Source organism: Amblyraja radiata, chromosome 11 (assembly GCF_010909765.2).
Source record: "Amblyraja radiata isolate CabotCenter1 chromosome 11, sAmbRad1.1.pri, whole genome shotgun sequence".
Taxonomy (NCBI): Eukaryota; Metazoa; Chordata; class Chondrichthyes; order Rajiformes; family Rajidae; genus Amblyraja; species Amblyraja radiata.
In genome coordinates, this window is record NC_045966.1 from 64935188 (window position 1) to 64951949 (window position 16762).

General features: G+C 46.2%; 1 protein-coding gene and 1 long non-coding RNA gene across 4 annotated transcripts; both read right to left on the reverse strand.

Annotated features, from left to right (window-relative positions):
* Positions 1 to 216: 216 nt before the first annotated feature.
* Positions 217 to 10468, reverse strand: LOC116978722. Of its 3 annotated transcripts, XR_004413516.1 has the most exons (6): positions 10442 to 10468; positions 9217 to 9239; positions 8954 to 9119; positions 4720 to 4742; positions 4507 to 4625; positions 217 to 271 (listed from the first exon to the last, which is right to left on the reverse strand). It is a non-coding gene; the product is annotated as an uncharacterized LOC116978722 (long non-coding RNA). The 3 variants fall into 3 exon arrangements; XR_004413518.1 differs by lacking the exon at positions 4720 to 4742; XR_004413517.1 differs by lacking the exons at positions 8954 to 9119; positions 9217 to 9239 and having other exon boundaries at positions 10442 to 10452.
* A 415-nt stretch (positions 10469 to 10883) lies between these two features.
* LOC116978431 (nuclear factor 7, brain-like) lies at positions 10884 to 12051 on the reverse strand. Its single transcript, XM_033029551.1, has 3 exons — positions 11609 to 12051; positions 11240 to 11304; positions 10884 to 10908 (listed from the first exon to the last, which is right to left on the reverse strand). Exons 1-3 carry the CDS (start codon positions 12017 to 12019, stop codon positions 10884 to 10886), a joined length of 501 nt encoding a protein of 166 aa, XP_032885442.1. The 5' UTR covers positions 12020 to 12051.
* Between the last annotated feature and the right edge of the window lie 4711 nt (positions 12052 to 16762).

Below are 16762 nucleotides of genomic sequence, written 5' to 3' on the forward strand. Positions count from 1 at the left end.
CAGACTCCAGTCTCCGTGGTCGGTGGGACCCATCTCTTCCTCTCCACAGACTCTGCGGCGACTCCCAGAATCCACAGACTCCCCGCCACCTCCACCTCCCAGTAATGTCTCCCCGATGTGAATCCCTCCGATCCCAGCACACACGTACTGTGTGTAAACCTCTTCCCGGTGTCAGGGAGACGCCTCCGGGTCTCGGTCCATCTCACCCTCTTCCGATCCTCAGACACCTTGAGCTGCGGATGCGCTGTTTCCACATCCAGGGTGACGGAGACTGGGGGGAGAAGCAGAGAATCAGAGAATCCCCCGGGGGTCGGGGGGGGAAGATTCATCCAGGGAAGGAGAGGGGAATTTTGTGAGGTGGGGGAGGGCGGACGGGGAGGACGAGTGCGGAGAGTGGGGAAGATTGCGAGATTGTAGTGGGGATGGAGGAATGAAGCCGGTTATTTAGATATGGAGGCAGATCGGAGCAAGAAGATATTGAGGTGAGTGGTAATTTGACGTTGTTCAAGTGGAGGTAGAGGTGTGGTGTGGAGTCACCATGATCATAGTGAATGGGTGGGAGACATGAGGGGCCAGATGACCCGCCCCCGTTTCTTTGAGTGGAGGGTGAGGGAGAGGGAGGGGTGGCTTGGACCATGGAAGGAAGCAGAGGTTGAATGATGGGGTGTTAGACAGAATGTGCGGAGACTTGTAGTTGTAGGGTTGTTGAAAGAGAGGGGATTCACGGGTGGATTCGATGGGTGTGTACAACCAAGAGCACACTGATCTCATTGTGAACCAATATATATGAACTTCACTGAGGGGCTTGACAATGTTCCGCAAGTAAGGCTGGTCCAGAAAGTGAAGGCAGGTGGGATCCAAGGCGAGCTGGTGAAATGGACCCAAAATTGGCTTGGTGGTTGGAGGTAGAAGGTAGCAGTAGAAGGATGATTTTTCTGCTTGGAGGTCTGTGACTGGTGGAGTGCAGCAGAGATTGGTGCTGCAACCTTTGCTGTTTATGTTATATGTTCATGGCTTGGATGTGAATGTAGGAGGTGTGATTAGTAAGTCTGTGGAGGACTCAAAAATTGTGGATAGCAGAGAAGGTTGTCAAAATCTGCAGCAGGATATCAAGTAGATCATCAAAATTGTGTTCGCATGCAGGGATATCAAATCAGGAGAGTTCAGGTTTATCATGAGAGCAAGGAATTTTAAACAGGACCTGCGTTGGAAGTTTTCTTTACACTGAGAGTGGGTGATATCTGGAACATGCTACAGAGGATGTGGTGGAGTTAGATGTAATCACTATATTTGAGGCACTTAAATAGGTGAGGTGCAGAAGAATGGTGATGTAATATGGGCAAATCAATAGCTGAGGAAAACGTGGTCATGGACGTGATGGGCCGAAGGGCCGGACACTGTAATGTACAACCATGACACTGAATGACTGAGTCACCACAGCCACCAGTGCAGGGAATTCCAAATGTTCCCCAGTCTCTGCGTGCAGTAATGTCTCCTTATCTCTGTCCTACATGGTGCAGCCACATCCTGAGAGGGTGCCCATTCTCTAGACCCCTCAGACAGGGGAAACATCCTCCCTGCATCCATTCCACTGGTCCCTGTAAGAACTTTGTGTTTCACTGAGATCTCCTCCAATACACCCGAACTCTCGAGTACACAGGCCTCGTCTATTCAATCTCACCCCGCACAGCAAACTCATTGTCCCAGGAACAAGTATTGTTAATCTTTGCTGCATTTCCTCTGTGTCAAGTCTGTCAATTTATCGGTACACAGGAGCATAGGAACACAAGAAAACAGGAGCAGGATTAGGATCCGCTCCTCAGGCTTTCCCCTCCTTTCAATGTGATCATGGCTGATCTAAGCTGCCACCAATTCCTCTTCTGAGTGATTTTCCCAATAATTTTTAGATCTATCAAATAATTATTTGTAGCCAAGTTGCATATATCCAATAACTCAGCGTTTTACCACTACCTTGGGCACAACATTCCAGGTATTCACTGCCCTCTGAGAGAGGCAACTCCACACACCGCATGAGAGGCCACTCTGGAAGGTTGGATCTCATGGAACTAGCCGATGGAATACAACATATACCTGAAGGTCACAGACAGAGGATGTTGGTAGGGGGTCGTTTTTCAGACTGGAGACAGAGTCCACTGTTGTTCTTTATTTATATAAACGATTGGGTGTGTATGTAGGTTGCACAGTTAGTCAGTTTGCAGATGGAACTAATATTAGTGACATTGTGGAGAGTGAAGAAGGCTATGTGAGAGTAAATGGGATCCCTGTGAAATGGGCCAATGGGCTCAGGAACGGCAGGTGGGATTTATTGATGTGAAGGTGAGGTGATGTACTTTGCTGAGACAAACCAGGGCAGGACATACAGTGAACGGGGAACTTTATAGAACTGAGAGATCTCGAGCTGCAGGTACACAGGTACACTGTTATAGATGTGTATAAGAGTTATATAAGGTGCACAGATAAGGTGAATAGCCACAGTATTTTACCCAAGGCAGGAGAGTCTAAACCTCTGACTCTATGATGCTTCCCAGCTGATGAGTTTAGTGGTAGATCAAATCTCCAATTTCCCTTCAGTCCACAATAGAATTAATCTTTGCATCTAGGTATTGCTTAAAGATTTATAGGAATGAACTGCAGATGCTGATTTAAACCGAAGATAGATTCAAAGAGCTGGAGGAACTCTATTGGACAGGTAGCATCTCTGGAGAGAAGGAATGGGTGATGTTTTGTTTCGAGACCCTTCTTCAGACTCGTTAGGGATAAGGGAAACAAGAGATATGGGCGAGATAAAGAACAATGAATGGAAGATATGCAAAAAATAACGAGATATAAGAAACAGGCCATTGTTTGCTGTTTGTTAGGTGAAAATGAGAAACTAATGCGATGGGTTTGGGAGGGATAGAGAGAGAGGGAATGCCGGGGTTACTTGAAGTTAGAGAAATGAACATTTCATACCACTGGGCTGTAAGCTGCCCAAGTCAAATATGAGATGCTGTTCCTCCAATTTGTGTTTAACCTCACTCTGACAATGGAGGAGACCTTGGACAGAAAGGTCAGTGTGGGAATTGGAAGGAGAATTAAAGTGTTCAGCAACCGAGAGATCAGGTAGGTTCAGGCAAACTGAGCGAAGGTGTTCAGCGAAACGATCGCCCAGTCTGTGTTTGGTCTCGCCGATGTATAAGAGTCCACAGCTTGAACAATGGATATAGCAGATGAGGTTGGAGGAGGTGCAAGTGAACCTCTGCTGAACCTGAATGGACTGTTGCGGTTCCTGGACAGAGTCAAGAGAGGAGGTATAGGGACCGGTGTTGCATCTTCTGCGGTTGCTGGGGAACGTAACTGGGGAGGGGGTTGTTAGGTGGGAAGGGATGAGTTAACCAAGGAGTTGCAGAGGGAATGGTCTCTGCGGAAGGTAGAAAGGGGTGGAGATGGGAAGATGTGACTAGGGGTGGGATCCCGTTGGAGGTGGCGGACATTTTGGAGGATTATGTGCTGTATGTGGCGAGTGATCTGGTGAAAGGTAAGGACAAGGGGGACTGTCTAAGTTGTGACTAGGGGAGGGGGAACAAGGGCAGAGCTGCGGGGTATCGAGGAGACACAAGTGTGGGCCTCATCTATGATGGGTGAGGGGAACCCCCATCCCCTAAAGAATGAGGACATCTCGGATATCCTGGTATGGAACACCTCATCTTGGGCGCAGATGCGGCGTAGATGGAGGAATTGGCAGTAGGGGATGGAGTCTTTGCAGGAAACAGAGTGGGGAGAAGTGTAGTCGTGATAGTTGTGGGAGTCAGTGGGTTTGTAATAGACATCTATAAATAGTCTATTTCCTGTGATGGAGACTGTGAGATCAAGAAAGGGGAGGGAGGTGTTGGTGATGATCCAAGTAAATTTGATTGCAGGATGGAAATTGGTGGTGGAGTTGATGGTCCATGAGTTCTGCATTGGTGCAGGAGGTAGCACCAATGCAGTCATCAATGTAATGGAGATAGAGTTCAGGGATAGGGCCTTGGACTTGGAGGATTCGAAGGAGAAGTTATTAAGAGTGAGAACCAGCTCCGCTAGGCGGGGTAGTGTTAGTAGAGGGAAATTGGATGGTTCTGCGGTCGATGAAGAAACGGAGGGCTTTAAATCCTTCCTGGGGGCAGATGGAGGTGTAGAGTGACTGGATGTCCATTGTAAAGATGAGGGGGTGGGAGCTCTGAATGTGGAAGTCATTAAAGTGACGAAGGGTATGTGAGGTATCTCGGTCATCGGTCGGTACAGAATAGACCAAGGGGGATAGGATGGAATCGATGTACGTGGAAATCATTTCAGTGGGACAGGAGGAGGCAGAAACAATGGGTCTGCCAGGGCAGTTGTGTTTATGGATTTTGGGAAGAAGGTTAAGCCGGGCAGTGTGGGGCTGAGAAATGATAAGGTGTCTGGTGTCAGGTGTAACGCTTAAAGATGTCAGAAATAAGAATAATGGAAAAGTGTAAGCTTTACCTTGCTTGAAGTCATCAGATATTTTTTTGAATGTCGTGTTGAACGAAACAGGGCAATGAAACTTTTCAATCGGCAAGGCTTCATCTACCACCGACAGTGGTTTGGCTTCATCACGAACCCTGGAAATATTTAACAGCTGGTTATAAACTGAGCATTAGAAATGTTTAGAGATGTTCCACCAAAACATACGTTTCCGTCAAGACACTGTCCTACCTTCGCTTGCGCCCAGTTTTCTCCTGAAATAAATAAAACACAAATCTCAATTGACTGAGATGGACCGTCCTCATCCCGACAGTGGGAATTTCACCAAATTTCTACAACACTCTGATAATTCCCATTTCCCAACTCTTATCACCGTTGTCATGCAGACAGAAAGCGGATATTGTCTCCCAAACTTTTGTTTTTATTATTGGGCTGCTAACCTGCGCTGCCTTGCATTTTGGTCTTTCTTTCACAGCCATACCGATTGCCCTGACAGGGTAGCCATGGAATTACACACAGATGATAATATGTCCATACCTGCACTACTTGTTTCATCACTTCCACTCCCCTCAATTAAATCTGTAAAAAACCCAGTGGTTAAACACTCTTTGAGGATATGGGTTCAATTCAGGAAATGTTTTGGGTTGCATAACTTTTCTCTACTGAGCCCTATTGCATCAAACCACCTTTTTAAACCATCAACTCAGGACCCTGTCTTTAAAGAATGGCATAGGAAGGGTATTGTGCGCTTCAAGGACGTGCTTATGGGTAACACTGTAGCATCTCCAGCGACTCACCTGTTGCAGCGGCCCCTACAGCCTGTCTGTCTTTTTTAAAATTTTTTGTCTAGTTAAATGGAGTTGTGTGTGTTTTTAATAGTGTTTTTAACTGTGTTTATGTGGGGGGGGTGGGAAACTTAAGCTCCAGCTACGCAGCTTCTGTGGACTGTCGGGATATCGGGAGCTCGCGGGTCTGGGTGGAGACCGCTTTCCGGAGCTCCCGCAACGCGACTTCTCCAGCCCGTGTCGAGGGGTTGGGCTGTACATCGCCCGGCGCGGCCCAAAATGGCCGTGGGACTTATCATCGCCCGCATGGGGCTTCGACATCGGGGGGGAAAATGGAGAACAGGGGAGAGAAAAGACTTTGCCTTCCATCCCAGTGAGGAGGAGGTTCACTGTGATGGATGTTTCTGTAAATTGAATTGTGTGTATGTCTGTAGGAAATTGTCTTTATTTGTATGGCTGTGGAAACGGTGTTTCCTTTGAGCCTCACTGAGGTTCAAATGACATGTAATAAATATTGTATATTGTATATTGTATTGTATATCATTTGAACAATTAAGCAACAAATTCAATATTCCAAAGTCAGATTTTTCCCGATACTTGCAAACAAGACATTATGTGTTCCATAAATTGCCCAGCTCTTCTATACCAACAGAGATAACCCTTGTTGATACAGTTCTTTCTTTAAACCCATCTCAGAATAGACTTGTCTCAGCTTTATATGGCAGGATGTTGGACTTGAGGCACGCCCCCATGGACAAGCTCAAGGCCGCATGGGAGGAAGACCTGTTAGTTTGACTTCAGTGGTGGGCAAATTAATGGAAAAGATACTTAGAGATAATATATATAAGCATCTGGATAAACAGGGTCTGATTAGGAACAGTCAACATGGATTTGTGCCTGGAAGGTCATGTTTGACTAATCTTCTTGAATTTTTTGAAGAGGTTACGAGGGTAAAGCAGTGGATGTTGTCTATATGGACTTTAGTAAGGCCTTTGACAAGGTTCCTCAAGGAAGGTTGGTTAAGAAGGCTCAACCGTTGGGTATAAATGCAGGAGTAGCAAGATGGATTCAACAGTGGCTGAATGGGAGACGCCAGAGGGTAATGATGGATGGCTGTTTGTCGGGTTGGAGGCAGGTGAATAGTGGGGTGCCTCAGGGATCTGTGTTGGGTCCTTTGTTGTTTGTCATGTACATCAATGATCTGGATGAAGGTGTGGTAAATTGGATTAGTAAGTATGCAGATGATACCAAGATAGGGGTTGTTGTGGATAATGAAAAGGATTTCCAAAGTCTACAGAGTGATTTAGGCCATTTGGAAGAATGGGCTGAAAGATGGCAGATGGAGTTTAATGCTGATAAATGTGAGGTGCTACACCTTGGCAGGACAAATCAAAATAGGACGTACATGGTAAATGGTAGGGAATTGAAGAATACAGTTGAACAGAGGGATCTGGGAATAACCGTGCATAGTTCCTTGAAGGTGGAATCTCATATAGATAGGGTGGTAAAGAAAGCTTTTGGTATGCTAGCCTTTTATAAATCAGAGCATTGAGTATAGAAGCTGGGATGTAATGTTAAAATTGTACAAGGCATTGGTGAGACCAAATCTGGAGTATGGTGTACAATTTTGGTCGCCCAATTATAGGAAGGATGTCAACAAAATAGAGAGAGTACAGAGGAGATTTACTAGAATGTTGCCTGGGTTTCAACAACTAAGTTACAGAGAAAGGTTGAATAAGTTAGGTCTTTATTCTCTGGAGCGCAGAAGGTTAAGGGGGGACTTGATAGAGGTCTTTAAAATGATGAGAGGGATAGACAGAGTTGATGTGGACAAGCTTTTCCCTTTGAGAATAGGGAAGATTCAAACAAGAGGACATGACTTCAGAATTAAGGGACAGAAGTTTAGGGGTAACATGAGGGGGAACTTCTTTACTCAGAGAGTGGTAGCGGTGTGGAATGAGCTTCCAGTGGAAGAGGCGGAGGCAGGTTCGTTGGTATCATTTACAAATAAATTGGATAGGCATATGGATGAGAAGGGAATGGAGGGTTATGGTATGAGTGCAGGCAGGTGGGACTAAGGGTAAAAAGTTGTTCGGCACGGACCTGTAGGGCCGAGATGGCCTGTTTCCGTGCTGTAATTGTTATATGTTTATATGGTTAAGACTTGGGCTTCTCTCTTTCAGAAGATACATGGAGTTCCATTCTTAAACTGGTTAATTCCACCTCTCTATGTGCTCGTCACTGTCTGATTCAATTCAAAGTGGTACATAGGGCCCATACCTCAAAAGCCAAATTATCTACTTTTTACCCTGAGGTTAGTCCATTCTGTGATAAATTTAAAATTTCTGAAGCCTCTCTTATCCATATGTATTGGTCATGCCCCAGCCTTAACAAGTTCTGGCTAGAGGTCTTTCATACATTATCTCAGGTGTTAAACATCAAATTGGAACCAAAGCCTCTAATCGCTCTTTTTGGGGTCACTGGTGAGGAGGTTAGATTAACTGCGGATAAACGCCGCACTATCTCTTTTGCTTCTCTTCTGGCTCGGCGAACAATCCTGCTCAGGTGGGCGGAACCTACCCCACCCACTCATACACAATGGCTGACGGATATTATGTCCTGCCTAAAGCTCGAGAAAATCAGGTACTCACTTCAACATTCAAATGGAAGGTTTCAGAAAGCGCGTGGACCTTTTTTAAATGCATTCCAGACTTTGTAAATGCTTGATCATCAAGTACAGTTTAACATTAACAGACTACCCATTCATTTATCAGGGATTATTGCTGTGACAGGCTGATATTTGCAAATGCTCACTGGCAGTGACTGGGGAGGGATTATTTTTGGTATCTTATTTTTCTTTTATTGTCGTTTTTTTTGTTATATGTTGGAATAAGTTGCTTTTTATTTATTCTTTTCGTACACTCTGTCTGTAACAAATGGACAACTATGCACCTTGTTATGTCTTGAAAACTAAATTAAAAGATTTTGATTAAAAAAAAAAAAATACCGAAAGGAATGCAGTCATGAGAACATGGACCTCACTTGCATTGGAGGGACAGAAGCCAATAGCAGAGATAGATTTAAGTGCAAGCGGGATAAACACATTAAGGCTGGAATTTGGGGTATTGTTACCGGGTGTGGAGAGTAGATGGGAGGGATGATGAGTGGAGCAGAAATCTTGACTGGATAGGATGGGCCAAATGGCCTGTCTATGATGTAGAATGGGATGTCATTCTTTGGTGAAACAAGGTGGACAAAACAAACAGTGCAAATTCCCCCAAGGTTACCACCCACTGCTGATGGGAAACAGATTTAGATGATCAATCTGATGTGCGCGCCACGTTCTAGATTTCAATTAAAAAAATTCTCCTATAGCATCCTCCTCTGGTTTAAAAAATGTCTAACATGTAAAACCTTTCAGAGTTTCTTGGTTGGAGACTCCCAGATATTCACTGCCCTCTGCCCATTGGTCCTTGGGATCAGATATAGGATCACCTGTCTTGTTCTAAACTCCACATAATATAAACACCTCTCTACATTCTGGCCAGACAGTCCTGAGATCCCATAGATTCAGCGGGAGGTCAATTAGTTTCTGAACAACAACAGCTGAAACAGAGGGAACATTTACTCAGTTCCGAATTACTGGTAAATACAGCATTTATTTCTGAAATGTCACCCACCATTTTGTGACTGCACACTTTCATTTCACCAAACTGTAGTGCAGGGTAGGACTTGAGGTCATCAGATATTTCTTTGAATGCAATGTTGAACGAAACAGGGCAATTAAACTTTTCAATCGGCAAGGCATCATCTACCACCGACAGTGGTTTGGCATCATCACGAACCCTAGAAATATTTTACAGCTAGTTATAAACTGAGCATTCGAAAAGTTTTGAGATGTTCCACCAATATTTACAATGTTTCCGTCAAGACAATGTCCTACCTTCGCTTACAACCAGCTTCCTCCTGAAAGAAATAAAACACAAATTTCAATTGACTGAGATGAACCGTCCTCATCCCGACAGCGGGAATTTCACCAAATTTCTACAACACTGATAATTCCCATTTCCCAACTCCTATCGCCGTTGTCATGCAGAGAAAAAGCGGATATTGCCGCAGAGATGTAGAACGATGGGGAAAGCACAAGGAATATTCATGAGAATTACGCCATAACTGAGAGGATGGAACTTAATGAAAAGACTGGGCAGGTCGTGGGAATTCATCTGGAGAAGATGTCACGAATTATGAGACTTTAATATTATCAATGGATTTAAATGGGTGGGGATGAAATAATATCTGAAATTGAAGGGGAGACCAATAATCAAAGTTGAAATGTAACATGGTCTTCAATAAATACCGAAAGGAATGCAGTCATGAGAACATGGACCTCACTTGCATTGGAGGGACTGACGCCAACAGCAGAGATAAATTTAAGTGCAGGCGGGATAAACATGTTAGGTCTCCTGGAATTTGGGGTATTGTTACCGGGTGTGGAGCGTAGATGGGAGGGATGATGAGTGGAGCAGAATACTTGACTGGATAGGATGGGCCAAATGGCCTGTCTATGATGTAGAATGGGATGTCATTCTATGGTGAAACAAGGTGGACAAACAAACAGGGCAAATTCCCTCAAGGTGACCACCCACTGTTGATGGGAACCGTACATAGATGATCAATCTGATGTGCGCACCATGCTCTAGATTTCAATGTTAATCCCCACAATGTGGTCATGGCTGATCTAGTCCAGGACTGAACTCCTCCTCTTTGCCTCATTCCATTCTATTACGATTCCCTGAATTTTTTTACATGTATCCTCCTCTGGTTTAAAATATGTCTAACATGTAAAACCTCTCACAGTCTCTTGGTTGGAGACTCCCAGATATTCACTGCCCTCTGCCAATTCGTGGTCCTTGGGATCAGATATAGGATCACCTGTCATTGTTCTAAACTCCACATAATATAAACACCTCTCTACATTCTGGCCAGACAGTCCTGAGATCCCTTAGATTCAGCGGGAGGCCAATTAGTTTCTGAACAACAACAGCTGGAACAGAGGGAACATTTACTTAGTTCTAAATTACTGGTAAATGCTGCATTTATTTCTGAAATGTCACCCACCATTTTGTGACTGCACTTTCACTTCACCAAACTGTAGTGTAACCCCTCACCTTCAGAAGCACCACACTGTCTTTTTGATCCATCTGTTGTTGCAACTTTAAGAGTTCCTCCTGAATGGAATTTAAATTCTCTTGAATCTTTCCAAGATTTTTCTCCATTGTATTTAGAATCTTCTTCTCTTCCTCCCGGATATCTGCCAGTGCGCACTGCTCTTTCTCAGTGAGAATCTGGTGCAGTTCAGCATACTGGGATGTGACCTTGGACTGAGTGTTGTGTGATTGTTCCTGTGAAATAAAAGGTGAAGAACAATATATAATGTCACTGATTCAATAGTTTGTCTAAGGTAGACAAAAATGCTGTAAGAACTCAGTGGATGAGGCAGCATCTATTGAGAGAAGGAATAGGCAACGTTTTGGGTCAAGACCCTTCTTCAGAATTTTTGTCTAAATGCTTCTGAAATGTCGTGAGGGTAATGTGAAACCCATCAATCCTCTACCCCAATACAATTCCCTGCTTCCTATTCCTTTTAACATGACCATTAATTCCCAATTATCCGTCCACCACCCACTTTCCCAGGGATTATAACAGTCACCGATTGATCATTGAAGCAGCGTGTATTGGGGACGTGGAAGGAATCCGACGCGGTCACAGGGAAAAGGCGTGAACCACATGGGCACCACCCGAGGTCAGGATCGAACCCGCTCACCAGAACTAGGAGACAGCAGCACTACTTGTGTCACTGCGCTGCCCTATTATTACATGCATCACAGGGATCAAATCTACACAAGATCAGGAAAGCGAAACTGGAAAGCCTCACCAGAACTCCAGAAATCTTCTGTTTCTGTTGCTGCTCCATTTGCTGGATCCCTGATAGCTTTTTTGTAAGAGACTGGATGGAAGATTTCACCTGATCCTGGGATTGTGTTTGAAAATCAGAGAATAAAAGTATTAGACCATTAAGAAGGAATTCAACAACAATAGACACAAAATGCTGGAGGAACTCAGCAGGACAGGCAGCATCTCTGGAGAGAAGGAATGGGTAACTTTTCGGGACGAGACCTTTCTTCTGACTGACATTCCTTCTCTCCAGAGATGCTGCAAGTCCCGCTGAGTAACTCTGGCATTTTGTGCCTACCTTAGGTTTAAACCAGCATCTGCAGTTTCTTCGACAACATAGGAATTAAACAATGATGCGATCAAAATCGGTTTGCTTTTACCTTGTAGGTTTCAACAGCTTCATCAACCAGCATGAAGCGGTGATCTCTGTGTTCCCGCCCACCTGCACAAAGCACACAGATCAGCTTCTTGTCAGTTTCACAAAACAGCTTCAGTTCTTCCTGATGTTCCTCGCACTGAAGTTTACTTTCCTTCTCTGTCCTATTCAGGCTCAGTGTTCGAGCTTTCTCAGACAGTCTCGCCAAGGCCCAACTAACCCTGAGGGTGCGGTCTGTAAACTGCTCTCTACATTCCGGGCAGGAGTTTCTCGCCTCCTTGTCCCAACTCTGTGTGATACAGGAGCGGCAGAAGTTGTGCCCACACTCCAGTGACACCGGATCGGTGAAGAAATCCAGGCAGATGGGACAAACTACCTCCTCCGTTAAACTCTCAACCTGGTCTTTCGAAGCCATTCCGACTCCTCCTCTTCCTGGTTCAAAACGCATTACCTTTCCCTGAACTGCTGACCCCCTGCAGTACCGCGAGTGTCCACTGCGCACGCTGCCGCTCCGGGGAAGGAATGTAATTCCGCTGCAAGTGTTCAGTGTAAAGATGCAGAAACATGGAACTGCAGATGCTGCTTCACAAGAAAAAAGTACAATGTGCTGGATTAACTCAGCAGGTCAAGTAGCACCTCTGGAGAACATGGACAGGTGATGTTTCGGGTCTGGATCTTTCTTCAGACTGATTGTAGGGGCGGTGGGTGGGAGATAGAAGAACGATGGAAGGAAGGGGGCAGGACAAAGCCTGGCTTTGTCAGGACACAGTTGTCAGGACAAAGTCAGGCCACAGTTGAGGGGAGCGGGGGGAGTTGATCGGCAGACGGTTGGACAAAGTCCAGAGATGAAAGACAGAAAGTGTGTGACAAAATGATCGAGGACTTGCGAATTGTGTCCTGATCTTCAAACACTCTTCTCCTCAGACGGCCAAAGGTTGTACAGGTGCACTGAAGCCGCTGGTGAATTTCACCATCAATGTCTGTCTTCCTCTGGGAAGAGGAGCGCCGGCCACAGGAACAGAGAGTCACCCTCGTTACAACCATTTTAAAGGAAGGAGACAAATCCACCGAAACTATGGAGGGTTCTCCCGCTCTCTACCACAGGCAGGGGTCAGTTACACATTAAACTGTCCTGAATATAGACGAAAGCGGAGAGTAGCGCTTGGGACAATTTAAGGCAGGATAAAAAGTTGGAAAAAACTGCAGAGTAGATTCACGAAGTTGGTGCCAGGATTTGAGGGTCAGAGCGAAAGGGAGAAGTTGGGCGGGGATGGATTTATTCATTGGAGCGCAGGAGGCTGAAGTGCATGGGATCAAGAGGTGAATGGATAGTGTGAATGCACAGTCTTTTACTATGAGTAGTGGAGTCGACAACTAGAGGACACAGGTTTGTGGTGAGAGGTGCAAGATTTAATTGGAACCCGAGAAACAATATTTTCACACAGAAGGTCGTGGGGAAATGGAACAAGCTGCCAGAGGAGGTAAGTGAGGCTGGACAACAACGTGCCGGCGGGCTTTATGACCCAGGAGAGCCCGGAGCTGTGGACCCGCCGCCGCGGCTGCTGCTGAACCCGCGGTGAATGGGGTTTCAGGCGCGAAACGGCGGCGGAACAATCAATGAAAGAGGCGGGGCCCGGCTGAGGGGAGGCGGAGCTCAGCCCCGTCAATCACAGCCCTGACCAGCAAGCGGAGGCGGAGCTCAGCCCCGTCAATCACAGCACTGACCAGCAAGCCGATGCCATTTGAAATCAGCTTCTGGTAAATTTCATTCCCATAAACTAAATACATCCGTGTTTCCAATCGTGAATTGTTCATTGTATTAGGCTGCACAATAATATTCGTTCTATAGCAAATACTGTTATTTTATTTAACAGTCTCATGTGCAAACTTGAATTCAAATCATGATTCAATTATACTCTACTAGACTAAGTTGGACCCGTTGGGTCCCAGCATCACACGGGAGGGCTGGTCACCCAATGCAATATTCCACTAGTAGGGTACTAGCGCAACAGGAATGTGAGGTTATCTATTTTGGTGGCAAAAACAGGAAAGCAGACTATTATCTAAATGGTGGCCGACTTGGAAAAGGGGGAGATGCAGCGAGACCTGGGTGTCATGGTACACCAGTCATTGAAAGTAGGCATGCAGGTGCAGCAGGCAGTGAAGAAAGCGAATGGTATGTTAGCTTTCATAGCAAAAGGATTTGAGTATAGGAGCAGGGAGGTTCTACTGCAGTTGTACAGGGTCTTGGTGAGACCACACCTGGAGTATTGCGTACAGTTTTGGTCTCCAAATCTGAGGAAGGACATTATTCCCATAGAGGGAGTGCAGAGAAGGTTCACCAGACTGATTCCTGGGATGTCAGGACTGTCTTATGAAGAAAGACTGGATAGACTTGGTTTATACTCTCTAGAATTTAGGAGATTGAGAGGGGATCTTATAGAAACTTACAAAATTCTTAAGGGGTTGGACAGGCTAGATGCAGGAAGATTGCTCCCGATGTTGGGGAAGTCCAGGACAAGGGGTCACAGCTTAAGGATAAGGGGGAAATCCTTTAAAACCGAGATGAGAAGAACTTTTTTCACACAGAGTGGTGAATCTCTGCAACTCTCTGCCACAGAGGGTAGTCGAGGCCAGTTCATTGGCTATATTTAAGAGGGAGTTAGATGTGGCCCTTGTGGCTAAGGGCATCAGAGGGTATGGAGAGAAGGCAGGTACGGGATACTGAGTTGGATGATCAGCCATGATCATATTGAATGGCGGTGCAGGCTCGAAGGGCCGAATGGCCTACTCCTGCACCTAATTTCTATGTTTCTATGTTTCTAGTATGGTTGTCAGTGAGTCGGTGGGGGCGCTGCAAGCCGGCGCCCTGTCAGCAGCGTGTCCGTTTTTTTCAATTTTTTTTTGTTTTTTTAGTATGTTTTAAAGTATGTTTTTTGTGTTTCTTTGTGTGGGGGGGGGGGGGGCAAGGGGGAAACCGTTTCGGTCGCCTCCTCCATGGAGAGGCGACTTTTTCCAGGTCGCCTCCCCCGTGGCCTAACAACGAGGATCGGGAGGCCTTTCCCGGAGACGCGCCCGGGGATTCAGCGACGGGCGCAGCGGGGACTCTCGGCGTGGAGCGGGCGAGCCCTCGCTGGGGCTCGCCGGAGGGGAGCGCTCCGTTTCGCTGGCCCGCGGCAGCCGCCAGCCTGAGCTCCAGCTGGCGCGGCGTTTACAGCCTCGTGGGGGACCCGGGAGATGAAGAAGCTTCCACCGATGGCCCACAGCCAACTTCTACCGCGGACCCGGCGTGGACTTACCATCGCCCCTGGAGGGGAGCTTCGACCGCCGGCCCTGCGGCTGCGGTGCTTCTGGCTGTGGCGGGGACTTTAAAGCTTCGACACCATCCTGAAGCCGCGGTCTCCGGTGAGGAAGAGCCGACTATGGACTGGCTCTGGACTCTGGTCCCGACCACGGGGGGGAAATGGAGGAGGACTGGACAAATTTTGTTAAATTTTTATTGTGTATTGTGTGTTCTTTCTCATTGTATTGCTGCTGACATATTCATTTCACTTGCACTTTATGTGCAATGTGACGAATAAACCCGTATTGTATTGTATCGCGGAGCTTGGATTCAGCCGCGGGACTGCCATTACTTACCCTCACCCGGCGGGGTCACAACATCCGAATCCTGGATCGCCTCGGTGCAGAGGGAGAATAAGAAGGGAAGAGACAACGACTTAAGACTTTTGCCTTCCATCACAGTGAGGAGGTGCCTGGTGGACTCACTGTGGTGGATGTTAATTTGTGTTTATTGTGTGTTTTTGTCATTTTTTACTGTATGTAGGACTGCAAGGCAACATAATTTCGTTCAGACCGCAAGGACTGAATGACAATAAAGGCTACTTTACTTGTATTGTATTGTGGGCCGAAGGTACTGGTTTCCAGAGGGCTAGTATAGACATTGTGGACCGAATGGATTCTTGGGCTGGTAGCTCAGTCACTGAGGCATGGCAGTACAGTCGCGCGCCAGGGGACCCAGCAGGGGATGTGGGTGGCTTCAGTAGGGGGCAGGAGGGGGTACATCCTATAGCCAGGCTGAGGGCAGTCTTGAGGTGGGGGACGTCAGTGGGGGGGGGGGCAGTGAGTGACTTACTCATGACCTCTGGACTCACTGCCTTGGAATTAACTCATGGCCTTTAGTCTATCTGACTCACGGCTTGTGGACTGGCTCATTCCCGACTTCTGGAGTCACGACTGACTTTTGTAAACTCTTCTTCTTATCGAGTCCACACACAAGATTAGAAGTTGTTCAGCCAGAGCTGAACACACTTCTCGGCATCTGCACAATGGTGTCTGTCTTGCGCTTCTTGTGCTTCTTGTGCGTGGTGGTGGAAAGATTGGTTGAAACAGGGCCACGACGTGAACGCTCTTTCCTTGGCCCCTTTTACCAGCCCAAGTTTTGTAAACTGAAAACTGTAACATCTACATTGAGGAACTGCTTCTTCCTGGCAGCCATCAGGCTATTAAACATAACAAATAAGGTCTGAACTACGAAAGACTATATTATTTGGTGATCACACATACACATTCACACACACAGACATTCACACATACACATTCACACACACACACAGACTCATTCACACACACATTCACACACAGACTCATTCACACACATATTCACACACACACACAGACTAATTCACACACAGACTCATTCACACACACGCTCATTCACACACACACACACAGACTCATTCACACACAGACTCATTCACACACACACTCATTCATACACACTCATTCACACACACATTCACACACACATTCATTCACACACACAGACTCATTCACACAGACTCATTCACACAGACTCATTCACACACACGCAGACTCATTCACACACAGACCCATTCACACACAGACTCATTCACACACACACACACATTTACACACACACACACACACACACACACTCATTCACACACACACAGACTCATTCACACACACACAGACTCATTCACACGCACATTCACACACTCCCAATACTAAAATGCCAAGTAACCAGAACGTGTTGAATATACAGTGTGTAAAACGAATTTTTAAAGCCTGCTGTGGAGGCTGCTGCTGAAGCAAAATCATGCTTTTAATAATGTCCAACAAACACACTCACCAT

Excerpts from the sequence above, each read along its gene's own strand:
- LOC116978431 (XM_033029551.1), bottom strand. The coding sequence starts at position 12,019 with ATGGCTTCGAAAGACCAGGTTGAGAGTTTAACGGAGGAGGTAGTTTGT. Across the intron at positions 11,305-11,608 it reads AAGCTGTTGAAACCTACAAG|GATCAGGTGAAATCTTCCAT; the intron begins GTAAAAGCAAAC and ends ACACAATCCCAG. Across the intron at positions 10,909-11,239 it reads GGGATCCAGCAAATGGAGCA|GAAGCAGGGAATTGTATTGG; the intron begins GCAACAGAAACA and ends TAAAAGGAATAG.